Raw genomic sequence first — 26,195 nt, forward strand, 5'->3', positions numbered from 1 at the left:
TGCCAGCGCCAGGGGGCCCTTTCTCCAGCCTGAGGTGCCTCTGTTTGTTGTTGCTGTTCAGTCGCTCAGTCCTGCCTGACTCTTTGCGACCCCATGGACTGCAGCCCACCAGCCTCCTCTCTCCTTGGGATTCTCCAGGCAAGAATATTGGAGTGGGTTGCCACTTCCTTCTCCAGGGGATCTTCCCAGATCCAGGGATCGAACCTGAGTTTCCTGGGTCAGCAGGCGTGTTCTTTAGCCCTGAGCCACCTGGGAAGCCCAAGTCTTCGAGGGCAGGTGTGTGTGTGTGTCTGCGGGGAGGGGGGTCGGTGTGGCTTCAGGGTTACCAGCAGTGCAGGGGGCATGCCCCTGGTAGGGGGTTGTGTCCATCCAAGCCTGGACATCTGTCTGTAGAATGGGCCCCTCCCCAGCTCCACAGATCAGGCCACCCACTCCCTCCAGATCAGCCGTGAGTGGAGGCTGGGAAGCCCCTGAGGGAAACAGGGCCTGGAGACCTCAGTCAACAACTGGGGGAGAGGCACAATCTGAGCCATGGGGCGTGCCTGAACCCAATGCTGACAAGAAAGGACGGTCCCTTTCCACCGCTGCCAGCGGAGCCTCCCGCTTCCATCTTCTGGGTCTGGTGGGCGGGCTCTTCTGAGAAGGGCTGTGCTGGATGCCTCCTTCCCGGCTTAGAGCCTGGAGGCGGGCCCTGTCCTCCCCCTGGGGAAGGGGAAGGCCAGTGCCTCCTTTTCTGGTCCAGCTAGTTCCGACCCGGGAACAGCTGGCCAAGTCTCCATTTGTAGAGCTTTCGTCATAAGACAAAGGGAGAAAGGGTGGACGTTTCCCAGGAAATTCATGCTTTAGAAAATTCCCCTCCAGCTAATGCCAAGGGAGCTGGCTGTGGGTTATTTACCCTAAGAAAGGGCAGAGAGGGGGAGGGAGAGGATACCCCAGGAAGCCTCGAGAACGGTACAGTTTCTCCCACCTCGGATCTGAGCAAGAGTCTAGGATCACCCGAGGTAACCCTTTGAACCCAGCCCTCTCCCCAGACGCTGTCAGCCTGGGGCCCGGGTGAGGGTGGGGTATGGGAGACCTTGCCCTTGGTTGGGGGATCCTTCAGGAGCAATCCAGCCAGGCTCTGGGGTGGCTGCTCTGGGGGTTGGGAGGTGGGAGAACTTAGGCTGACCGAGGAACACCTGCTGGGAAGGATGGACTGACTCCAAGGACCTTCGAGCCAGTCTGCCGGGGCCCAGGAGCACACCACGCAGGCACGGTTCAGCAAGCTGGCCTCCAAAGCCACCTGCTGCCCGGGTCCCTGCTGGGGTGCCAGGACCCCAGAGCAGCTCCCCTGGGCTCGCCTCTCCATGCTCACAGGCTCTGGGAGGGTGGCTGTCCTGGGGGACCTGCATTCAGCCGCAGTCTGCTCTGCTCTCAGCCCCAGCTGGAACACCTCGAGGGGCCCAGGGGGAATACTGTGCCATAGGTCCCATCACTACCACGTGTGGGTCCTCTCAGGGGGTTTGATCCCGTGGAGTCACACACATGCTGAAGGTTGGTTCTAGAACCAGTGGAGTCTGGGAAAGACTGAGCTATTTCAAACCCAAGGCCAGAGCTGGGTCCTAATAAATTCTCTACTGCTTTTCCCATTTATCAAACTGAACTCCATAGCCCCACTGCACAGTACCCTGACCCAGCACGCTCCCACAGAGGCCACAGTAGGTGTGGAAGCTGAGCTTAGAGAGGTCCCCTGACTGCACGACCGTCTCCAGTAAGGCTTAGGGGTGGACCAGCTCCTGTAAGCTGGACAAGCTGTGAGTACTTCCTATCAGATTTAACTCTGGGGGCTGCAGGCCACAGCCCCAGGAGGAGCTGGGCAAATAACAACAAAAATAACTAGTCATGAATAATCCTTAAGTGGGCTTCCCTGGTGGCTCAGTGGTAAAAAATCTACCTGCAGTGCAGGAGATGTGAGTTTGATCCCTGGTCAGGAAGATCCCCTGGAGGAGGAAATGGCAACCCACTCCAGTATTCTTGCCTGGGAAATCCCATGGACAGAGGAGCCTGGCGGGCTACAGTCCATGGGGTCGCAAAGAGTCGGAAACAACTCGGCGACCCCAATTGTTCATCAGGTAAAGAATCTGCCTGCCAATGCAGGAGACACAGGAGAAGGGGTTTTGATCCCTGGGTTGGGAAGATCCCCTGCTAAACAACAACTAGAGGAGGAAATGGCAACCCACTCCAGTACTCTTGCTTGGAAAATCCCACGGACAGAGGAGCCTGGTGCGCTATAATCCACAGGGTTGCCACGAGTTGGACATGACTTAGCAACTAAACAACAATCCTGAGGTAGGGTTACTTGCGACGTGACAGGCTAAAGGTAAGAGGGGATGCATTTCCCTGGGCAAGCCCCATCTGGACCGGTCCTGGAGGGTGGTACCTTCCAACACCTCTAGGATGCTATTTCTTCCTATCTTCTCCCACCCCACGAGTTAACCGCGTGACTTATTCTTCTTGCTCAGGCTGCTCCTGCTCCAAGACCACACTCTGACCATGTCTTCGGTAAGTCCCAGAAGCAGCAAGGGGAGGGCAGTACCCAAAGGAAAGCCGAGTTTGGAAGTGACTCTGACCAGGGCAGGTCACTGGTCATAAGTCCCAGAGAGAAGGAAATGACACGGACGCACGCACCATCACTAGGAAATGACATGATGACACGGCACCTCTTCCGAGCCCGGGGTCCCTGAGAGCCCAGGGTGCAGAGGCCAGACAACACACGTCACAGGCACAGGGCCTGCCAGACTCGGCCCGGCGGCCTGCAAGGCCAGACGCTCCATTCTGCAGGCTAGGGCGTGGGTGGGGCCCTAAACAAGGAGCAGGATGAGGCCAGCAGGGTGATGGGAGATGGGCTGGCAGCCTCTGGGTGGGACTAGGACTTCTGGCTCAGCTGCCAGGAATGGCCATTTCCTAGAGAGCTGCTCTCAAGGCCCCAGCTGGGCGGAGAGATGTGATATGATATCTCTGCTGAAACTGTGAGAGGACCCCAGGGCCCAGCCTGGGTCCCCCTCTACAGATTCCTCAGAAGATGAGCCCCTCACCTGCTCTTCTAGCCGTCCACAGGAAGTGCGTTCACAGACCTGAGAGCCTGAACTCACTGGAAAGGGACAGAGGGATTCTTTTCCAGCTGTATCCTGAACTTGGAATTGGACCCGGAGTGGCCCTGGCCCCTGGGCTCAACAGTGAGGATACGGAGGGAACTGGGGGCCATGGTGGGGCCAGGTGGGAAGGAGATGAGTGACAGACGCTCAGTCGTGTCCGACTCTTTGCGATCCTATGGACTGTAGCCCACCAGGCTCCTCTGTCCATGTTTCTCCAGGCAAGAATACTGGAGCTGGTTGCTGTTCCCTTCTCCAGAGGATCTTCCTGACCCAGGGACTGCACCCGGGTCTTCCGCGTCGCAGGCAGATTCCTCACTGTCTAAGCCACCAGGGAAGCCCTGTGGAAGACAAGCTGAGGCAAGAGCGGAAGGCCGAGGGCTTTTTGTTCCTGTAGATCTGCTGCAGGGGGTTATCTCGGAGCATCTGCCCCCCTCCAACGTCCACAGGTGGGAGGAACCGAGGGACTGCAGGCAGACCCTTGTGAGAGTGCTCCCACCCAGCCTACTCTTCCTTTCTGGTTTCCTGCTGGCCATGGGGTCAGGGGAGATGACAGGCAGGGACTGGCCGGCCCTTCCTGCTCCTCCTCTGGGATAGAGACTCTGATCTCCGGGGGATCTGGAACAGAAGCCCAGCTCTGCCGGCTGCCCAGAGAGGGATGAGATTCTCGGTGCCTCTGTTTGAGAATCTATGTCTGGGTGTGCATGAGTGCATCAGTGCCTGGGGGCCAGCACTGTGGGGAGCCCCTGAAACCAGCCGGGGTGTCGGTAAAGGCCTCCTCCAGGGGCTGGAGAGGCCCCTTGGAGCAGTGGCTTCCTGCCTTCTCTTTCTTATCTTTGTCACTCGCTGAGTTGTTGGGAAGTGCTTCCCTCCTTACACTTTCCACATGGGGCTCTGAAGACCAGAGGGATGCTGTGGACACTAAGGTTTCCCAGTGCCCAGGATCCCATCCCCTCCTTTTGTCAAGTCCCAGCCTCCTGTCCCTGACACCCAGGCCAAGGTGCCCCAGCCTCCTGTCCCTGACACCCAGGCCAAGGTGCCCCAAGGTGCCCAGGGGACTTCAGCCCTGACTCCAGACAAAGCCCAGTAGTCCAGGCCCACCTGGCTATGTGATTGGCTGAGAGGTGAGCACACGACCCAAGCCAAGCCAACCACACTCAACTCTGGGACTCTGTTAGGATCTAGCACAGAAGCTCTTTCTTTCCCCCTCGCTAGGGAGTCGGCTTAAAACTCTATATTAAAACAACTAAGATCATGGCATCCGACCCCATTACTTCATGGCAAACAGAAGGAAAAAAGGTGGAGGCAGTGACAGATTTCCTCTTCTTCGGCTCTAGAATCACTGTGGATGGTGACTGCAGCCATCAAATCAGGAGACAATTGCTTCCTGGGAGGAAGGTTATGACAAACCTAGACGGTGTGTTAAAAAGCAGAGACATCACTTTGCCGACAAAGGTCTGTATAGTCAAGGCTATGGTCTTTCCAGTAGTCATGTACAGATGTGAGAGCTGGACAATAAAGAAGGCTTGAGTTCTGAAGAATTGATGCTTTTGAACTGTGCTGCTGGAGAAGACTCTTGAGAGTCCTTTGGACAGCAAGGAGATCAAACCAGTCAATCTTGAAGGAAATCAACCCTGAATACTCTTTGGAAGGACTGATGCTGAAGCTAAAGCTCTAATACTTTGGCCACCTGATGAGAACAGCTGATTCACTGGGAAAGACCCTGATGCTGGGAAAGACTGAAGGCAGAAGAAGAGGGCAACAGAAGATGAGATGGTTGGATGGTGTCACTGATTCAATAGACATGAATTTGGGCAAACTCCAGGAAATGGTGAGGAACAGGGAAGCCTGGTGTGCTACAGTCCACGGGGTCTCAAAGAGCTGGACATGACTTGATGACTGAACAAAAACAAGGGTCGCAGAGGGAAGGATATAAGCCTGGAATGTCTCGGGGCAGCAGAAAAGCTGCTGGGAAGGCATGGAAGAGCAGAGGCGAGAGAGGCAGAGAGCAGCACTGAGCTTTGTGACGCTGCTCGGCCCCGCTCCAGTTAAGCCTGATGAGCTGTCCCAGGGCCGTTTGGGACATGATTGTGTTTGTGTCACTGCAGGGTCCGGGCACAGGAAAGGTGGGGAGCAGGAGCGCAGGTGAGAGGGCTGTGGTCTGCCAGGCTCCTTCCGACCGAGCGCAGCCAGCGAGGGAGCCTCCTGCCCACCCCCCTCGGGGGTATGGTGGTAGGAGCTGAGCCCGAGTTGCTTAGACGCGGCCCTTAGAAGCCACATGCTGAATTTCCTGGCAGTCCAGTGGTTGGGACCTTGTGCTCTCACTGTCGGGCCCTGGGTTTGGTCCTTGCTTAGGGAACTAAGCTCCTGCAAGCCGGCACTGCTCCTCCACTGGTATTCTCAAGACTGGTGGGCAGGGCTGGGTACACTTGATGGGGAAGGGCTCCTCACCAGACTGCACCTGCTCAGGGCAGGCATTTTAGTGAGCACATTAGACCCCAGACCCTGCCCTCAAAGTCGCAGGCGACTCTGTTCAGGCGTGTGAAGGAATGGGCGGACAAGCCAAGGGCTGAGTAAACAGACTGCAATGATCACCAAGGACAGAGACACGGGCCAGGCATCGCCAGGAAGGAGGACCAGCAGGAGCAAAGACAACAGCCCAAGAATGGCAGCTTTCTGGGAAAGACATCCATTGCTTGGAATCAAATGGAGCGGTTTGATTCACAGGAGAACTGCATGGATGGAGTAGGGTGAGCTAACAAAGCCCTTGGATGGTGGGGTTTGAAAGTGATGTGGCAGGTGCTCAGGTTCACTTTTCTAAGAAAGAACAAGAGGAAGACGATCACAGAGCTGTCCAGGAGGACTTGAAGGAGGAAGAGATGGAAGTGGGCTGTTAGGTCAGAAGCTGAGAGTCACCGCCTGGGATGAGGACTGAGCCGAAGGAGGGGCCGTTGGAGGGTCCTCAGGAGAACTGAGCCCAGGGTGGGGCAGGGCAGACAGCAGGCCCAGGAGCTGCCGAGGAGGCCAGCTGGCTGGGCTTAGCAACAGCTGCCTGCAGAATCCACGCCTCTCCTCCCAGCTCAGTAACCTCACTTGAAGCCCTGCTCACACACTTGCAAAGAAGCCAGGATTCCTGGGAATCGATCAAAGTTGGCCTCAGCCCTGGCTCCAGGTGCCTTCAGATGCTCAGAGGTACCCACTCTGAAGAGGCCCGCAGCCTGTGGCTGTGATGTGCGGCTGGGGCACGGGCCTCCCCTTAGGGTCAGCTGCCTGGAGGCCACGTGTTCCAAGTTTATTTCAAAAGAAGTCAGATGTTCCTCATTTTGTAGGAAGTGAGGAGGAACCCACAACAGACTAGCCAGGGGAGGGATTCAGGAGTCCAGAATAGCCACTGCCCATTCTTCAAAACCAGCCAGTTTCTCCCAGCCCTCCTACTCGTGGCCTGATCAAGGCCCCCAGCCCTGCGGGCACGGCTTTCCCGTGGTGCAGGGCAAGGGGCAGGAAGCGCGGGGAGAAGGCAGAGGGTAGGGGGAGAGGGAGGGCTTCCCCCTCCACCTGTCCTTCTGGGTGACACAGGGCTAGATGCCTGTCCCCAGCCAAGCCTGAGGGAGGCCACGTCCCCTTGCTGGCGCTGACTGCCTGCGGGGGACTGCAGGGTGCAGAGGCGGCTTGGAGAGCCGGAGGGCAGCGGCACCCTCCCTTCCTCTCTCCAAACTCCCCAACCACACCCCAGTCACTTAAGGCTGCTCTTGGCAGGGTCACCCCACACAGGGACAGGCCGGCGCAGGAGCAAAAGCGGTATAACTCGTCTGTCAACTCCATTAATGCCTGGGCGCACCATGAAGATATACATACAGGGGATGCACAGGACACACACACATACACACGCGCATACTCAAGACGTATGTGCACACACACATGCGTGGCAGGCCCGTGCCCTTTGCAGAAGATGTGAGGAGATATGCAGAGGTGCAGAAATCCCAGCAGTGAGTTCAAAGGAATCCATGCAGTGGGGTGGGGTTCACCCCAGAGCATTACCCAAGCTCAGAGCACACCCCGCCCCTTCACCTCCTCATGAACGCACTTCTCCTATAAACAAGCCGTTCCTAAGCCTCGTGAGCACAGACACGGACCGAAGGCTCCGTGCTCAGTAAGGACGCTGACGGGGGCTGCCTGCAACTGCCAGGCTCAGTTTGGGTGGGGTGGCTCCTTGCAGCTGGGCCCTGGGGGACAGGGACCATCACAGAGGCAGAACCTCCAGTGGGTCCTAGGCTGTCCCATGAGAACACTGTCAGACCAGGAGGAGGACGCACCCTGGAGGCAGAGGAGGAGACGAGACTGGCTCCTGATGCCTCCACACAGCCCCAACCCTGGGACAACAGGCTCCATGGCCTTTAGTTTTCTTTCTACACAACGAGAGATGGTTAACTTCCTCACAGTCTCCAAATTTAACCAAACCAAGGGGTAAACTTCCACCCTGCCATAAAGATCCTGGTTCTATGTGTTGTGTGTGCTAAGTCACCTCAGTTGTGTCCAACTGTACAACTCTATTGACTGTGGCCCACCAGGCTCCTCTGTCCATGGGATTCTCAGGCAAGAATAGGGGAGTGGGTTGCCATGCCTTCCTCCAGGGGATCTTCTCTACTTAGGGGTCGAACCTGCATCTCTTACGTCTCCTGCACTGGCAGGCAGGTTCTTTACCACTAGTGCCACCTGGGAAGCCCTCTTAGTTCTACAGACCTTCCAAATCCTTAGGGGGAAAACAGAACCCCAGATTCCTTCATGGTAGCATTGATGTGGAAGGTAGCCCTGGGGAGAAGCCAGAAAGGGCAGGGGAGTGCCATCAATAGCAACATCACACATAGCGGAGGTTTAACATGACCAGAGCATCAGTCATCTGGATAAAAGTGAGTAAGTCTGGCCAAATATGGTTTACACATGTTGGCTACAAGAAAACAGAAAGCTCCCAGGAAACCCTTGGTTCCAAGCCGTACAGCTGAGCTAGTGGCTCCGAGGAGATCCTGGTAACTGAGTCTGGTTATGTGAAGTCTGTCTGCACAGGAACCGAAAGGACAGCCTCACACACAGGGAGGCCTGGGGAGAAGCTGGCCGCTTGCTGAATTGGTACCCATGGACCAGAGGGAAGCGCCTGGAGGCCAACTCCCAGAGTACACGCCTGCACTGAGACATCCTCTCCCACCTCTCAGACATGAAGGGCCCTGGCCCATGCAGGGCTCCAGATCACCACTTTGACCTCAATGATCCTTCTCTGGGAGATCCTGCCTTCTCAAACCAGGCAAGCCCAGGGCCCCCCAAAAGCACCCAGGGGCTGAGCAACTTCTTTATCCAAAAGCACCTTAAATATCATATGGCATCACTGGTATGTGGAATCTACAGAGAGATGATACAAATGAACTTACAAAACAGAATCAGACTCGCAGACTTAGAGAGTGAGCTTGTGGTTGCTGGTGGGGAAGGATGGGGGAGGGATGCGTGGGGATGGACGTGCACACACTGCTGTGTCTAAAGCGGACCACCACGGGGCGCCCTGCTCAGTGTCCTGCGGCGGCCTGGGTGGGGGGAGTCTGGGGAGAGCGGGCAGATGTGTGTATGGGCGAGCTGCTCTGCTGCACGCCTGGGATGGTCACAACCCTGTTAGCCGCGCGAAGGCGCTCAGCCGTGCCCAATTCTCTGTGACCCTATGGACAGTAGCTCGCCAGGCTCCTCTGTCCATGGGATTCTCCAGGCAAGAATACTGGAGTGGGTTGCCATTTTCTATTCCACAGGCTACCCGACCTAGTGATTAAACTTGTGTCTCCTGTGTCTCCTGCATTGGCAGGTGGGTTCTTTACCCACTAAACCACCTGGGAAGCCCTAGGCAGGAATCTTACTAGCTTATAATTACAAACAATGGCTGTGGTTGGTTTTCTCATAAGCTGGTGACACTTCTGAAGTCAAGGGCCTCCCACAGAAGAAGCCCAGGCAATCAACTCTTGTAGCCTTAATGAAACGAGGACATTAGAAGACAAGGGGGCCTGTAGGCAAAGGCTGGTCTGAGGGCGGAGGGCATGCAGAGGGAGGGCGCTTTCCAGCAGAGGGGTGGGAGGCCCAGAGAGGGGTGGACTTACAGGGAGACTTACAACTGCGTTCATTCACTTGTTCACTCATTCCATCGTCTAGTGCCAAATACAGCAGGCAATGCTGGGACACCAGCTGTGCCCACAGTCTAGCCGGGAGACAGACAAGTCAAAGGACAACTGCAAAGCCAGGGAATCAGAGAGGAGAGAGAGTCATGCCATGGGCATCTGAGCACCCAGCCTCTCCAGGGAAGGAGCTTCCCAGGGGAAGCAGGAGCTGGGCCAAGGCCCCAGGCAGAGACAGGATGGGGGAGGTGGGATGGAGGCTGGCAGAAGTGTTTATCTGCAGCGCTGGAGAAGGGCTGTGACCCAGTAGTCTTGGGCAGGAAATCTCCTAGACAGGAGGGAGTGGGGGCCCAGGGGATGGGGCCCAGTGCTGGGAAGGGCCTGTCCCCCTTTTCTCCAGGCTGGGTTGCCTTAGGCCAGCGTCTCTCTGGCCTTAGTTTCCCCTCTGCATCCCAGGGAGAAAGAAGGCAGAGACTTTGAGCTCTGGGGATAAAAGCTCAGTGAGCCCCGACCACCACTCCCTGTAAAACAGGGCGGATGACGCCACTGCTTCTTTTGGCTGGTGAGCAGCCTGATCACCTTTGAAGATGAAACACGCTGGGGCCTAATGGGGAGTCAGTCAGCTGAGTGGGGAGTGGGGCCGGGCAGCGGGAGCCCAGTCACCTGCCCCACCGAGCCCCTCCCAGTGAGACAGTACCCGGCCCAGGGGACCAGGATGCTTGACACTGCTGTGCAGACCCCCGCATCCCCCACCAGCCCTGCCTCTCCTCTGGTGTAGGCTCTTCACCTCTTGGGCCAGGATCAATCCCACAGGCTCAAGCTGCAACAGAGGCATGCAAGAGCTGCCTTGGCCTCCCTAGACCAGCACACCCTACATGTGTAGGGCACCTGGCCGAGACATGCCTGCCCCCCACCGCGTTTCCCAGCTACATGGTCATTTTCAATATGGCAGCCGACCAAGGGGACACTTCACAGCATCCTTCACATGCGTGAGTGTGTTAGATGCTCAGTCGTGTCCAACACTCTGCCACCCCATGGACTGTAGCCCGCCAGGCTCCTCTGTCCATGGGATTCTCCAGGCAAGAATACTGGAGCAGGTAGCTGTTCCCTTCTTCAGGGGATCTTCCTGACCCAGGGATCAAAGCCAGGTCTCCTGCATTGCAGGCAGATTGTTTACCGTCTGAGCCACCAAGATTACATGCATGAAAACAATCCTCAAGGATAAAAGGATACCCTGAGCCCGCTACTCCCCTCTCTTCCCGGGCTTCTGAAGGGACATCTCCTACCAGACGGGCTCTGGAATGCAATGAGCCAAATGGCACACTCTGGCCAGGAAATGACACCACCTCTGCGAGGCAGGTGAGGCCCAGGGGTGGCCCCAAGGTGCCTTGGCCAGACCAGACTCAAGCCTCCACTCCCCTTTCTCAAACCTTCCCTTCTTGTCACTTCTTCCCTTTCTCTAGCCCAGGCCTGGGGCCTGCCCACTTGTGCTCTGCTCAGACGTACCATCCCCAAGGGCTGATCTCACCTGTGTTCTCGAGCTCCCCACCCCATCCCTGAACAACCAGACTCAGTCTCTGTAACAGGCTCCAGATTCAGGGGAAAGGGACCAGAAAGAAGACAGGCTCTCCTGGGAGGCAGCAGCCTCATAAGTGTGCTCACGTCAGGTTCAGCTGAGAACCTTCCCTCCGTGTTCCAGAAGAGGAGCGTACACCTGGGGGTGATCACATCTTCTTAATAGTTCATTTGTGTTCATTAAGTAATTAATTCACTTATCTGATTTGCAGAATGATGCCCAAAGGCTGGCCTCCTGATCGTTAACATCCAACCTCCAGGAGAGCTTTTGGAATTAACCACCTTCCGAAATTAGGAAGATGCCTATCTGCATCCTTCATCCCCCATTCCCCAGGGATGGAGGGATGGGGTGGGGGGGCACTCATTGAGGGAGCCTGGCTTGGGAATCCCAGCCTGAAGGCCCTACACAGCCACCCCGGCTTGACATTCACCCCACAGGCCACAGGCCTGACCATTCCAAGCCCCACGACCTGCAGGCTCTGGGGCTCCTCATTGCTCCTCACTCCCTCCAAGCGTGATCTTCAGGTAAGCTGAGTGAGGTCTGGGAAGCCACTTCGGAGGAACTGGGAAAGCTTAGGACTCAGCCTCAGGTGAAGACCACAGGAAATAGGAACAGGGAGCTGGACTCGGCTCTGATCACCAGAAACAGGCAGCTTCGTGCATGGGGATGTTCCCTGTGCTGCTTCTCCACGGCACTCCTCTCCATCCCACTCCCCTCACCAGCAATTCAGTTCCCGCGTCCTCTCTACCAAAGCCACGACAGGCTGCAAAGGACGCAGCAAAACCCACCAGCCTGCGTGCCTGTGCCTGCAGCGTGCCACCTCTGTGAGGGGCCCGGGGACAGGCTCTGTGGAGGCGGTTGGAGCAGCTGGCGGGCTCGGTCCTGTGCAGGGCTTTGGGGAGGCTGTGCTGTGTGGACAGCCCTGCCATCCCTGGATGGCGCCCCGGTGGAGGTGGGCAGGGGCTGGGTACTCACCTTGTGGTCAAGCTGGGCACTGGCTTTTGGCTGTTGCTCCTGGCCAGGCAGCACGGTCTCAGGGCCCAGGTACCGCCTCAGGGATGATGGCCTCATGAGGCCCAGGAGCTGGCAGAGTGAGGACAGCTGGGGAGGAGAAGGGGGACCGTCACTCACAAGTGCTTGGGGCGCCTCCGGGATTCGTGGCTGGGAGACCCCGGCTGGCAGGGGCATGGGCTCCGCAGCCAGACCGCTGGCTCCATGACCGGGGGCGCCTCTCCCTCAGGAGCCACATGGCCCCTCGGAGCCCGTCCCCGCCTGTGAAATGGAGACAGGCTCAGCCGTTGCTCCTGGGGCAGGGGCTCACAGGCTCGCAGGGCCGGGCACAGGGTGCATGTCATTGAGACCAGGGTCCCCAACCGCTGGGACCTAGTGTCCGATGATCCGAGGTGGAGCCGACGTAGTAACAATAGAAATAAAGTACATAATAAATGTAATGCGTTCAAATCATCCGAAAACCACCCCCCCACCCCACAATCCAACCAGTCCGTGGAAAAACTGTCTTCCACGACACTGGTCCCTGGTGCCAGAAAGGTTGGGGACCACTGCTTTAGACAAGTGACTGAGGACCTACGGAGCTTCAATTCACATCCCGGGACTGAGCAGACACTCAGAGTTTAGAAGAAACAAGACCAGAAAGAGGGTCTCCTCTGCCACCGGACAAGACCTTCCCAACTCTGAGCAGCTGCTGCTCAAGCCCACTGGCCCTCTCTTTTCATTTAACTAGTTACTATGGGGGTTGTCAATCCGAAAGGCAATCAACTCAATATTCATCGGAAAGACTAGTGCTGAAGCATCAATACTTTGGCCTCCTCATGCGAAGAGCTGACTGACTGGAAAAGACCCTGATGCTGGGAAAGATAGAAGGCAAGGGAAGGGGACAACGGAGGATGAGATGGTTGGATGGCATCACCGACTCAATGGACATGAGTTTGAGTAAGCTCTGGGAGTTGGTGATGGATAGGGAGGCCTGGCGTGCTGCAGTCCGTGGGGTCGCTGAGAGTCAGACATGACTTAGAAACTGAACAACACAGGGTTTTTCTATGCTCTTGAAAGAAGAGAGGCTGAGAACTGCCCCAAAGCCCATCTCTGAATGTGAATGATGACTGCACTCATCACATTCTCCCTCACCCCCATAACCTTTTTCCTTCCAGAGAATTTAAAAGCAAATCCAAACTTCAGATCATTTTACCCACAAAGATCTTCTAACAGAAGAGGATAAGGACTTTTCCCCCTTATAAAGTAATCACATTATTCTCTTGCCCAACACGACTACCCAGCATTCCTTCTGTGATCCCACACATGTGCTCAGTTTCTCTGATTGTCTCAACAATGTCCTTACACAGTCGTTTTGGTGGAATGGGATTCCCCAGGAGGTCCACACATTGCCCTTTGGTTATTATGACACTTGACCTGCTAGCCGCCCCGCCCTGCACCTAAACTGCTCACCCTCTGTGAACACGGGCACACGCGGCCTCGTAAGTCAGGTGTCTGCAGCAGGCCACCCTTCCTGCCCAGCCCTTGCACCTGGTCTGGGCAGTCTCGACTGAGCCTCAGCAAGGACAACCAGCTGCCTCAGGGCTGACTGAAGGCTGGCAGGCAGGCAGGCAGGCAGGCATGCTCTACGTCTTGGGCCCCTCTGAGGCTGCCTATAGCGCTGGGGAGGGAGGACCCAGAACAAAGGTGCGGGGCCAGGGAGGTTCACGAAGGCGCCATCTCTTCAGATGTAGCAGGTGTAGGCTGGCCCAAAGGGCGAGGGCTAAGCCCAGGGCCAGCTCCCACCTGATCACAGCCCTGCCCAGCACACCTGGCTTCCTCCCCAGCTCAGCCGCAGACACCTGCTCAGCACCTCGGCCAGTCACAGGCTGAGACAGCCCACAGGAGCAGCTGGGCCTGGTGAGGGCTAGGAGTCAGGCCTGGGGCCCTTGGCTGCTGGAAGGCGGCCAGGGCTTCTTGGCTGAGTATCTGATCCTTTCAGAAAGGGAGAGCGGGCGGCAGGGAGACAGAGCGGGAAGGTTCTGGGCGAAGACAGGCACCATCTGGATTCTCACCAAAACCAGGGCTGTGCTGCCTCGCTCAGGCCTTCCAAGTCTGCGGATAGTTTCCAAAACAGTCCTGCCTGCTCCGGGCTCACAGCTGTGCAGGCACAGGGCGCGCTCAGCAGCCCGCAGCCCCAGAAGCCGCCCCGGCAGGCAGCTCCGCCCCGGCTGGGACCATGGGCGGGGGCGGCGGCAGGCAGGGGAGCAGAGGACAGAGGGCTGGCTGCTCCCACGTTTTTCCTCTCACTCCATGAAAACAGCTCCACTCTGCCCAGCATGGAAAGCTGCTGCCTTCCTATTGCTTATTCTCTTTCGTTTCCAGCTCTGGCAGCCCCAGCCGGTCCCTCTCCAGCAGACACACCCTTCTCTGGGATGAGGACTTATTTGGGCCGCATGGGTCCCCGGCAGGGCCAGGCTCTGACCAGCACGTATCCCCGCACCACCCCTACTGCTGGGAGCTGTCTCTGCCAACACTCAGCCCTTCAGGACAGACGTCCCCGGGCAAGAAGCAAACTATCACCCAAAAAGGCAGGCCTCCACTGGCCTCGGCGGTTCATCTGGCCAGAGGCGGCAGACCGTTCCCGGCCAGGCAACTGTCCACAGAGCGGTCACTCCTGCACTCAGACCCCGGCAGCGGCTTCTGTTAGCTCAGTGGAGAAGGCCAGGATGTGAACACATTATTGACCAGAGACGTATTCATATGTCTGTTGATACTCGACCTTTATGAGCTGCAGAAGTTTCAATATTCACTTATCAGAAACAAAGGCCACAGGAACTAGTTTCTGCAAAAATCCTCTAGTCAGTAACGTAAGTGTCTGCAAGGCCCAAGACACCCCTGCTGTTCCCTGGGGCCTGTGCCCTGCCTGGACCTTCTGACTCGACACTGCACGGCTGCCCCTACCTTCTTCCACCCTTCTGCCGCCTCCCCCTCCCATCTGTCCTGTGGGACCACAGCACCTGCACTTGCTAATCCCCTTCCAGGCATGACTTTTGTTTCCCAAGCAGTTAGCACCTTCTGACACTGGACAGGAGACAGGGATCAAGACCATCCCCAAGAAAAAGAAACGCAAAAAGGCGAAATGGGTGTCTGAGGAGGCCTTACAAATAGCTGTGAAAAGAAGAGAAGTGAAAGGCAAAGGAGAAACGGAGAGATATTCCCATTTGAATGCAGAGTTCCAAAGAATAGCAAGGAGAGATAAGAAAGCCTTCCTCAGTCATCAATGCAAAGAAATAGAGGAAAACAATCGAATGGGAAAGACTAGAGATCTCCTCAAGAAAATTAGAGATACCAAGGGAACATTTCATGCAAAGATGGGCACAATAAAGGACAGAAATGGTATGGACCTAAGAGAAGCAGAAGATATCAAGAAGAAGTGGCAAGAATACGCAGAAGAACTATACAAAACAGATCTTCATGACCCAGATAATCACGATGGTGTGATCACTCACATAGAGCCAGACATCCTGCAGTGCGAAGTCAAGTGGGCCTTAGGAAGCATCACTACGAACAAAGCTAGTGGATGTGATGGAATTCCAGTTAAGCTATTCCAAATCCTAAAAGATGATGCTTTGAAAGTGCTGCATTCAATATGCCAGCAAATTTGGACAACTCAGCAGTGGCCACAGGACTGGAAAAGGTCAATTTTCATTCTAATCCCAAAGAAGTGAAGTGAAGTTGCTCAGTCGTGTCCGACTCATTGCGACCCCCTGGACTATAGCCCACCAGGCTCCTCTGTCCATGGGATTTTCCTGGCAAGAATACTGGAGTGGGTTGCCATTTCCTTCTCCAGGAGATCTTCCCAACCCAGGGATTGAACCCGGGCCTCCCTCATTGTAAGCAGATGCTTTACCAAAGACAATGTCAAAGAATGCTAAAACTACCGCACAATTGCACTCAGCTCACAAGCTAGCAAAGTAATGCTCAAAATTCTCCAAGCCAGGCTGCAGCAGTATGTGAACCATAAACTTCCAGATGTTCAAGCTAGATTTAGAAAAGGCAGAGGAACCAGAGATCAAGTTGCCAACATCTGTTGGATCATCGAAAAAGTGAGAGAGTTCCAGAAAAACATCTACTTCTGCTTTATTGACTATGCCAAAGCCTTTGACTGTGTGGATCACAACAAACTGTGGAAAATTCTTAAAGAGATGGGCATACCAGACCACCTGACCTGCCTCTTGAGAAACCTGTATTCAGGTCAAGAAGCAACAGTCAGAACTGGACATGGAACAACAGTCTGGTTCCAAATCGGAAAAGGAGTACATTAAGGCTGTATATTGTCACCCTGCTTATTTAACTTATATGCAGAGTACATCATGAGAAATGCTGGACTGGATGAAGCACAAGCTGGAATCAAGACTGCTGGGAGAAATATCAATAACCTCAGATATGCAGATGACACCACCCTTATGGCAGAAAGTGAAGAAGAACTAAAGAGCCTCTTGATGAAAGTGAAAGAGGAGAGTGAAAAAGGTGGCTTAAAATTCAACATTCAGAAAACTAAGATCATGGCATCTGGTCCCATCACTTCATGGCAAATAGATGGGGAAACAATGGAAATAGTAAGAGACTTTATTTTTGGGGGCTCCAAAATCACTGCAGATGGTGACTGTAGCCATGAAATTAAAAGATGCTTGCTCCTTGCAAGAAAAGTTATGACCAACCTAGACAGCATATTAAAAAGCAGAGACATTACTTTGCCAACAAAGATCCATCTAGTCAAAGCTATGGTTTTTCCAGTAGTCATGTACAGATGTGAGAGTTGGACTACAAAGAAAGCTGAGCACCGAAGAATTGATGCTTTTGAACTGTGGTGTTGGAAAGATTCTTGAGAGTCCCTTGGACTGCAAGGAGGTCCAACCAGTCTATCCTAAAGGAAATCAGTCCTGAATATTCATCGGGAGGACTGAGGCTGAAGCTGAAACTCCAATACTTTGAACTACCTGATGCGAAAAACTGACTCATTTGAAAAGACCCTGATGCTGGGAAAGACTGAAGGCAGGAGCAGAAGGGGACGACAGAGGATGAGATGGTTGGATGGCATCACTGACTCAATGGACATGAGTTTTGAGTAAGCTCTGGGAGTTGGTGAAGGACAGGGAAGCCTGGCGTGCTGCAGTCCATGGGGTTGCAAAGAGTCGGACACGACTGAGCGACTGAACTGAACTAGCACCTTCTGATATGTGATGCCACTTACTTGTTTGCTGTGTTTATGATCACCTGCTCGCCCGCCCCTACCAGGACGTCAGCTCCATGAGGGCAGGTGTGGTCCCTGCAGTGTCCCCAGAGCCTAATAGAGCAATGGCACCTGACACAGTTGTGCCCCCTTATCCAAAGTTTCACTTCCCACGGTTTCAGGTACCTGTGGACAACCAAGACCTGAAAATGTTAAACGGAAAATTCCAGAAATAAGCAATTTGTGGGACTTCCCTAGTGGTCCAGAGGCTAAGACAGGGTTCTCAATGCAAGGGGCATGGGGTTCGATCCCAGGTCAGGGAACTAGATCCCATATGCCACAACTAAGAGTTTGCATGCTCCAACTATGACCTGGTGTAGTCAGGCGCCCACAAGCAGCTTGAACTGTATCTCCCATGGATAGCAGGGACTACTGTATATGCTTAATAAGTATTTGCTAAATGAATGAATAAATGAATAACAGGTCAGGTCTGCAGGTGATCTTTCCATAGTAGATGCAACTCTTTGGTCCCTTTGATTTTAGCCATTTGAAGCCTATATTTTCCAAACTCCAGGCTGGAAGTCATGGCTTGACAAAAGAGGCTTATGGTGTTGCAAGAGGTGGCCTGGGATAAGAAAGAAACTCCCGATTTCTCTCCAAACCTGTTCTGCCTGTGTCTTGCCTATCTTAGTTAAGGGCTTCTCCATCCTGCCAGTTGCACAGGTTCTGGAGCCCTCCACGTCTCCTTTCTCTTACATTCTACTTCCCACTGGCTGTACTTGTGAAACGCACCAAGAACCTAACCACCGCTCACCACCTCCGTCACCATCTCCCCAGGCCACATGGCCAACAGCTCTTACCAGGATTACTACAACTGTCTCCTTCTACCCCACCCTAGGGGCGCTGGTGGTAAAGAACCTACCTGCCAATGCAAGAGACAAAAGAGATGCAGGTTCGATCCCTGAGTCCGGAAGATCTCCTAGAGGAGAGCATGGCAACTCACTCCAGTATTCTTGCCTGGAGAATTCCATGGACAGAGGAGCCTGGCAGGCTACGGTCCACGTAGTGACATGGAGTCGGACATGACTGAAGTGACTCAGCATGCGTACATCCAACCCCTAACAATCTAGTCTCAATGCAGCAGCCAGTGTAACAGTAGAAGATTTTTATAAATCAAGTTATGTCTCTCCTGTTATCAAAACCTTCCAGCGGCTCTCCACTTTGGCATGGAAGTCAAGCTCCCACCTGAGTCCCACTTACCCCTCTGACCTCCACTCCTCTTACTCCACCCTCAGCCCTCTGCTCCAGCCACACTGGCCTTTCTTTTTCTCTAACCTAAGAGGCCTTTGTCTGCCCCAGGGCCTTTACACATGCTGTTCCCTCTCCCTGGAATGTTCTTCCCCCAAGAAACCTGTGTGGTTTCTTCAGGTCTGTGCTCAGATGTCCCCTTTTCTGTTCACTACTATAAAGTAGCGTCTTCTCCCAACACTCCCTTCTCCTCTTTATCTGGCTTTATTTTTCTCCACAGCACTTAGCACCATCTGGGTTGCCAAAGATGTACTTCTCTCTTGGTGCCTGTGTCTGTCTCCCGCTGAGTTCAAGGAGGGAGGGACTGAGCTCTGTTCAGGGCTGTATCTTCCACGCCCTGAGCTGTGTCTGGAGCACACTGGTGCCTGGGGTCCAAACCCTGCTGTTTCTGGGATATTCTCAGGATTCGCAGGAACAGCAAGAAAGAAGCAGTTTGATCCTAAGACTCTCCTGGAAGATGCAAGCCTTGGGGTTGTTGCATTCCGACCACCTACACAAGTCCTGTCCCTCAGATTCAGTTCTCCAGCACCCGCTTCTGCTCCTAGGGCCTTAGGCTGCAGCCTCAGACAGAAATGCAACCCATCTAGGCACTGGGAGCTCCTCCTGCCCAGCAATGCCCCAAAAGCCCCTGCCTGGGCACTCACCCCAGATCCTCTCCTCTGGTGAGCCGGTTCTCACCTCTTGAACTGCCCTTCATGGTGAATCAACTGCTAAGGTTTATCAAGCAAGTAAGGCAGAGATTCAATCCCTGGGTTGGGAAGATCTCTCCGAGAAGGAAATGGCAACCCACTCCAGTACTCTTGCCTGGAAAATTCCATGGACAGAGCAGCCTGGAGGGCTACACAGTCCATGGAGGTCGCAAGAGAGTCAGACATGACTTAGTGACTAAACAACAGCAGCAAAAATCAAGCATGTATATATGGATGAAGGGAGCGGGAGGGCTGGCCCCTGTCCTCCTGTCTGCTGTCCGGGACCAGAGTTCACGGCACCAGCTGGGCACATCAGCATGAAGCAGCAGGTATGGTTTAGGCTGTCCCCACAATGGGAGCCGAGGAGGAAGCGGCTGGACAAGCGGAGATGGCACACGGCAGGGGTCCAGGGCACAGACTCTGGAGTCAGGGCACCTGGGTTTTGCATCTTAGCTTCACAGTTCTCCCACCTCGTGACCCTGAGAAATTTCCTAGTTGAACCTGCCTCAGTGTCCCTATCTATAAACGTGGATGGCATCACTGACTCAATGGGCATGAATTTGAGCAAAGTCCAGTAGACGGTGAAAGACAGGGAAGCCTGGTGTGTCTCAGTCCATGGGGTTGCAAAGAGTGGGCCATGACGGAGCAACTGAACAACAACAACAGAACCGGGACAACAGAACCAGACCTGACCGCCTGGGCCTGCTGCGAGAGGCGAGTCCTGTACGGGGCTCTGGGGCTCAGCTGTGCTCCGTGCACGTTAGAGCCACCACTCTGGTTGCGATGTGATGGGTGGAAAGGAAGACGTGCCCTGGGCACAAAGCCATGTGCAGAGGGCGGCCAGACTGGCCTGTGAGGAGGGCCTGGGCAGTCCTGGCAGCCAGGGCTTCGAGGAGAAGTGGGGAAAGGGAGCATGTGGGCGGGACATGGGTGGCTGTGGGCTCGAGGTAACCCTTTGGAGGCGCGTTTCCTAAGGAACCGTCTGACAGGCCCGACTGGAAAGGGGAGTGCTTGCACCCGGAGACCTGGGAGGAGGCCGCGCAGCAGCCCTGGGCTTGCAGGGAGGACACACGGGGAAGCGCACGGGAGGGATGGCTGAGGCAGGCCCCAGCCGGTCCGTCTTCCCTTCCGTCTGGTGTGGGTCTGCACGCACTGCGCTGCCCGCCTGCTGATGGTCTCTGCTCCTCTGCACAAGCACTGACTCATCCTTCAAGACCTGGTTCAGGACGTCTCTGGAAGCCACTTGGCTGCCTGGGCCAGAATTAGTCATTGTGTCCTCAGCCTGGCTCGCTCACAGCCTCTCTTTAGAGGTCGTCTCCGGGTGCGGAGCCTGCACACGAGAGGTGCACCGCTGGGGTTTCCTGAATGCACGGTGGGCACGCAGGCAGGTGGGCGACTGGTGTGGCAGGACGGCCCTGGAGCTGGGACCCACAAGCGCAGGGCTGGACCTGGCTGGACAGGCTGGGAGCGCCCAGGCCAGCTCTCCCGGGGGAGGCATGCCTCCCGCCCTGCCAGCCCTGCTCACCTGCCTCCCCTGTGGGTCCCCTGCAGGCCCAGACCCCCAGCTCTCCCCCACACCACTCTCCTCACCCTCTCCGGCCTTCATCACGCTCCCCACACCCTCCCCTGCACAAGCTCCAGCCAAAAAACAAATCAAAACAAACCCCAAGCCTTGACCTGACCCTGAAGCCCTAGCCCGCCTGTGTTTTCCTGGCCGCTGCCAAGTGCTGCCAGAAGGTGGCTTCTCCCACCCACCACCTGCGGCCGGTCCTGCCTTTTCCTCTCTGGCCTCTCACCTGCTCTCCCTTCTCTGCAGAGTTCAGAGGCTGCCCTGAAATGCCTGCCTACTAGGCTGCCCCGTCCCCTGGGGCCTCCTGGGACCACTGGTCTCGCTCCCACTGCATCTCTGCCTGCCCTGCCCTGCCCCTGTCTGGTCCCTCCATCCTCTTTCTCACAGAGAGGCTCTGTCATCAGGCCCTGTGTGCAGGCCACCCCTCGACTCCTCACTGTCCTTCCCAAGCTCTCTGCCTGGGGAACCATCCCTTGAACACCCTGGAACTCAGCCCTGGGTTCCCTCAGCCCACAAGTGTGTGCTGAGGTCCTGTGTGTGCCAGGTACTGTGCTAGGAGCTGACAAGCAAGAGTGAGCACAAACCCTCTGGTCCGTGCACTCGGGGAGCTGCTGTTGGGGGTGTGTGTGTCTGTGTGTGTGTGACATAGACCCTGAACAAATTAAAAAAAATCCAGGAGGTGAGCATCATGTGTTGTGTGTGCTTGGTCGCTCAGCCATGTCCGATTCTCTGTGACCCCACGAACTGTAGCCCACCAGGCTCCTCTGTTCATGGGATTCTCCAGGCAAGAATACTGGAGTGGGTTGCCATTCCCTTCTCCAGGGGATCTTCCCAACCCAGGGATCGAACCCAGGCCTTCTGTAGGCAAATCCTTTACCAGCTGAGCTACCAGGGAAGCCAGGTGAGCACCATGAGTACTTTCAAACAGGGTGCTGATGCCAGGGCACTTTGGGTTGGGTGGTCAGGAAAGGCTTCCTGGAGGAGGTGACACTTCAACTGGAACTGGACCAGGACCAGAAGCTCCTGCCAAGCTTCTAAGTCTTGGGGGGAAATGCATGAAAGGCAGAGGGGGCAGCTGGGGCAAAGCCAGGGCCCACTTGGATGAGCCCACCCAACTGGTCACCTTTCTGAGCTCCCGCACTGTGACTGGTGTCTTAGGCTACCCCACCCCAGGAGGGTCCAGAACATTCTCTCGGCACTCTGGCCAAGGGGTGATGCCGCCTTGCCTTGTGCACCTCCAGTGACTATAGACTCAGCCTTTCTCTGGGACTGCCTCGCCTGGCTCATATGGTGGAGTTAGATGGCTCAGCTGTCCCCGGCAAGTCTTATGGGTTCCAGGGAGACTACTTGGGTTGGAGGCAGGTAAGAGTATTCTCAACACCGCCCCTCCAGGCCCCCCAGGCCTCCCCCGACCCCACATCCTGGGCTGGTTGTGACCCACACTGCCTCCAGGGCTCCTAAACCACTGCTCTCTAGATCCTGCATACTGCAAGGAGGTTGCAATCAGAGCTTTCTGGAGAGAAGAGGGAAGAGGAAAGAAGACCCTTCCTCCACTACTGTGCCCAGCATGCCTGACGTGGGGCAGAAGGCCACTGAGAGTGGGCAGTGTTCATGGCCATATTCGTTTTCACCTTTGTTGTTCTTCCACCTATAAAATGTCACAGACGCCGGGGCTGGGGAGGAGGGAATGGGAATCGGAGGTCAGCAGGTGCAGAGTTTCTGTTTGGGAGATGGATGGTGGTCCTTCAGAATGGTTAGAGCTCTGCACTTAAAACTGCTAAGATGGGGACTTCCCTGGTGCTAAGTGGCTAAGACTCCAAGCTCCCAAGGCAAAGGGCCTGGGCTTAATACCTGTCCAGGGAACTAGATCCTGCATGCTGCAATTAAAGATCCTTCATGCAGTTGCTGGGGGGAAGGGACAGTTAGGGAGTTTGGGATGAATTTGTACACAGTGCTATATTTAAAATGGATAACCAGTAAGGACCCCCTGTATAGCACATGGAACTCTGCTTAATGTTATGTGGTGGCCTGGCTGGGAGGGGACTTTGGGGGAGAATGGGTACGTCTATATGTATGGCTGGGTCCCTCTGCTGTTCACCAGAAACTACGGCAACATTGTTAATCGGCTACACCCCAGTACAAAATACAAAGTTTAAAGTTTGGAGGGGGGAAAAAAAATCCAGCATCCGCAACTAAGGCCCGGTGCAGCCAAATGAATAAATATTCCTTGGCGGCCCAGACAGTTAAATAATCTGCCTGCAGTGCAGGAGACCTGGGTACGATCCCTGCGTCGGAAGATCTTCTGAGGAAAAGAATGGCACCCCACTCCAGTATTCTTGCCTGGAAAATTCCATGGACAGAGGAGCCTGGCAGGGCTGCAGCCCATGGGACGCAAAGAGCTGGATACGACTGAGTAACTAACACACACACACACAAATTGTTAAGGTAGTAAAAAAAAAAAAAGAAAGTTAAAATAGCAAATCTTATGTTATGCATATTTTACCACAGCTTTAAAAAAAAGCAATACCTGCTCCCAGCTCATTGCTTTATCCTCAGTGGCTGGCACAGAGCAGGAGAGCAGAAAGTGACTGTTAGAGGCAAGGGTGTGAGCAAAAAAGGCAAACCCACCTTGGACTCCCCTGGCCTGAGTCTCCCAACCTTCAGGGAAAACGGCGGGAGGGGCTGGCCAGGCTCCCCCAGCCCCCAGAGGACGCTTGAGGCAAACACTTACCTGGGCCTTCTCCTGCCAGAGAGGGAGCCTCTCTTGCTGGTTCAGCAGCCGAGCCATGACCAGGAGGCTGAGCTGGCCTCGAAGCTGCCTGTGGGAGAAGGGGCAAGAGAGACTGAGGGGTGCACCCTGCGAGGGGCGTGGGGGTTCAGGTCTGGAGATGGGCAGGGAAGTGCGGGACACACATGGCAAGGTGAGCAGGGGAGAGCCCCTGTCTGGGGAATTTCAGCTTTCTCCTTTGGTTTCCAGCATTTATGATATATTTTAGAAGTCATAAAAAACATGCCAGATGGGAAAGTTTAAAAATAAGCAAAAGAGAATAATTAATGAAGAAAAAGGTGGTGATTTCAGAGGCTAGCATGGTGGTGTTTTTCTTCTTAGTTTTTTTTTTTTCTATATAGGTCTGTGCTACACAGAGATACCGTGCATCCACTTCTGTACAGACCATTGTCTTTTTTTTCCTTTGCAGCATATTAAGATCTTTCAGCCCTGGAAGGTGGGCTGGTGAGGCCACATTTTGTTGTTTTTTTTCCCACCCAGTATTCAGTGACTTTTCTTTGGAGAGTCCCTTCACTTCCACCCCCAGCCCAGATTCAGGTTCCCAGGCGGGCACGTGAGCCGAGCCTGGCCCATCAGCCCCTGAGTTCAAGCCACTCGAGGGGGCCTCGGGGTCTCGGCTGGGACCAGTAGAGTGTGTTCTCTTCCAGCAGGGCCACTAATCTGCTGGGAGGGGCTCCTACAGTCACTGGCGGCCACCCTGCCTCTCGGTGGGGCTGGGGCAGCAGTGGGGGAGGCTGGAGGATGAAGCAAGTAGACACAGAGCCCTCCCTGCCTGAAGCCTCCAACCCCCAGACCCATGCAGTCAGTGGGTCAGGTAGCTCAGCCAATAAAGTCCCCTTTGCTTCTTCAGCAAGTCTGAGCTGTGCTTCTAAGTCTAGCGCCAGTCCTGACTGATTTCCTCAGGGTGGAGCGGGTACCGGCTCTCTTCTGGAGTAAAGCCTTATAATGGGGATTTCAGATGCTAATATTTATGGTTCTGATTTTCTTCTCTATTTTTTAAATTATGAAAATATGATAATACATTTACAGGAGACTTGGAAAATACAGAAAAAGTTACATACAGCTCCACGATATATTTGGAAAAGGAAATAGCAACCCACTCTAGTCTTCTTGCCTAGAGAATCCTGTGGACAGAGGAGTCTGGTGGGCTGCCGTCTATAAGGTCGCACAGAGTTGGACATGACTGAAGCGACTTAGCAGCAGCAGCAGCCACAATATATTGGGGCTTCCCTGGTAGTTCAGTAGTAAAGAATCCACCTGCAACACAGGCGACCAGGGTTTGATGCCTGGGTCGGGAAGATCCCCTGGAGAAGAAAATGGCAACACACTCCAGTATTCTTGACCGGAGAATTCCAGAGGAGCCTGGCGGGCTACAGTCTATGGGGTCACAGAGAGTTGGACACGACTTGGTGACTAAACCACCACCACCACCACTATTATTACAATTATTTTTAAGTAGATTAAGATTTTTAATCAGAGTTTCAATATCAAATTCTCAAAAATTAATAGAAGGGATATACAGAAAAGTAGAGGGATACAGTAGACCTGAAAACACCACGAACCAATTCAATAGAATTAAGATTTACATAATTTTCACACAAGTAGGATACAAATTCTATTCAAGTTTCCATAGACTATTAACTAGGAGATACAGGAACATATCCAGGGACATAAAACAAGGTGCAAAATTTTCATGGTCTAAAGGTATTAAAATCATAGAGTCTGTTATCAGTGGAATTACATTAGAAATCAGTATCAAAAGATATGTGAAAATAACCCACATATTTTCAAGTGCAATGTGACATTTACCAAGAGAGATCTTTGACTTAGTCGGGCTCTGGCTTTCACGGGTCCCTGAGGGCTGGGGTGAGTAAAGGGTTAGAAGAGGGGAGTAGAGACCAGAGGATGGGACTGGGGGTGGCAGTGGCCAGGAGAGGCTGGAGGGGGCAACGGGAGGAGGGGTGGGGGGTTACATCTTCCTCACACTTCCACACACTTGTGGCCCCCACGGGCAGCAGAGGTCAGCCCCTGACATGGATTCTGATGTGGCCACAATCTCTAACTCCAGGGGAAGCAAAGGTGAGGTCCTAGAGCCAGAGGAAACCAAAGGAACATGGTGGAAGACACTTGGGTCAGAACCAGCTCCATAGAGGAGACATTCCCTCGAGTAGCAACACTGCTGGAGGGACCCCACGGGCACCCCCACCCCATCCTGGAAGGACCCCACAAGGAACAGAAGGGTGGCACATGGGGACGGCAAGCTGCAGGCCGCCCTCGGAAATGACATTTCCCTAAAGAAGTACTTGGGGGAGGCAGGACTGAACCTGGCCCCCTCAGCGGGGCTGAAGGCACCCTTGCAACCCCCCCAGGGCTTGCGCCCACCCTGGCTTCCTGTGGTGGGGGTGGGGAGCTCCTGGGTGGTGGGGAACGGAGGTGGGAGTGGCCTCCTCCAACTTCCCATCGGGCTGAGCAGGTGGTACCTGAAGCAGGCACCTTGTTTATATTCTTAGTCAAGAAAATCAGAGGAATCAACAATGCAAGAAGCTTTTGATTTAAAACAAACAAACAAAAAACAGCATCAGGCAACAGTGCCCCATACCAGAAGGGCAGACGTGAGAAAGAGCGGGACGCTCCCATACAGCTGGTGGGGACGTAAATGCATACACCCACCTCAGTCACCTGCTGGGTGAGACCTGCTCAAGCTGAAGACGTGCATGTGCCCACCCACAACCCAGCAGTCCTCCTCCCTGGCACAGAGATGCGA

The 26,195-nt window shown here is 54.7% G+C and overlaps 1 protein-coding gene and 1 long non-coding RNA gene across 5 annotated transcripts in view; one reads left to right on the forward strand and one right to left on the reverse strand.

Annotated features, from left to right (window-relative positions):
• FAM178B (family with sequence similarity 178 member B) overlaps positions 1-26,195 on the reverse strand; it is a 104,936-nt gene that overhangs the window by 8,249 nt on the left and 70,492 nt on the right. For 3 of the 4 annotated variants that reach the window (XM_043467831.1, XM_043467830.1, XM_043467832.1), the window contains 2 exons: positions 23,375-23,462; positions 11,826-11,951 (listed from right to left, as the gene is read on the reverse strand). In XM_043467831.1, the coding sequence (XP_043323766.1) occupies positions 11,826-11,951; positions 23,375-23,462 (214 nt within the window). Of the gene's footprint in view, positions 1-11,825; positions 11,952-13,915; positions 14,343-23,374; positions 23,463-26,195 lie in introns of those variants that run through there. The other variant, XM_043467834.1, reaches the window with a different exon arrangement.
• Positions 659-4,376, forward strand: LOC122441379. Its single transcript, XR_006269340.1, has 3 exons — positions 659-1,001; positions 2,502-2,541; positions 3,353-4,376. It is a non-coding gene; the product is annotated as an uncharacterized LOC122441379 (long non-coding RNA).

Source organism: Cervus canadensis, chromosome 5 (genome assembly GCF_019320065.1).
Source record: "Cervus canadensis isolate Bull #8, Minnesota chromosome 5, ASM1932006v1, whole genome shotgun sequence".
In the NCBI taxonomy this organism is placed as follows: domain Eukaryota; kingdom Metazoa; phylum Chordata; class Mammalia; order Artiodactyla; family Cervidae; genus Cervus; species Cervus canadensis.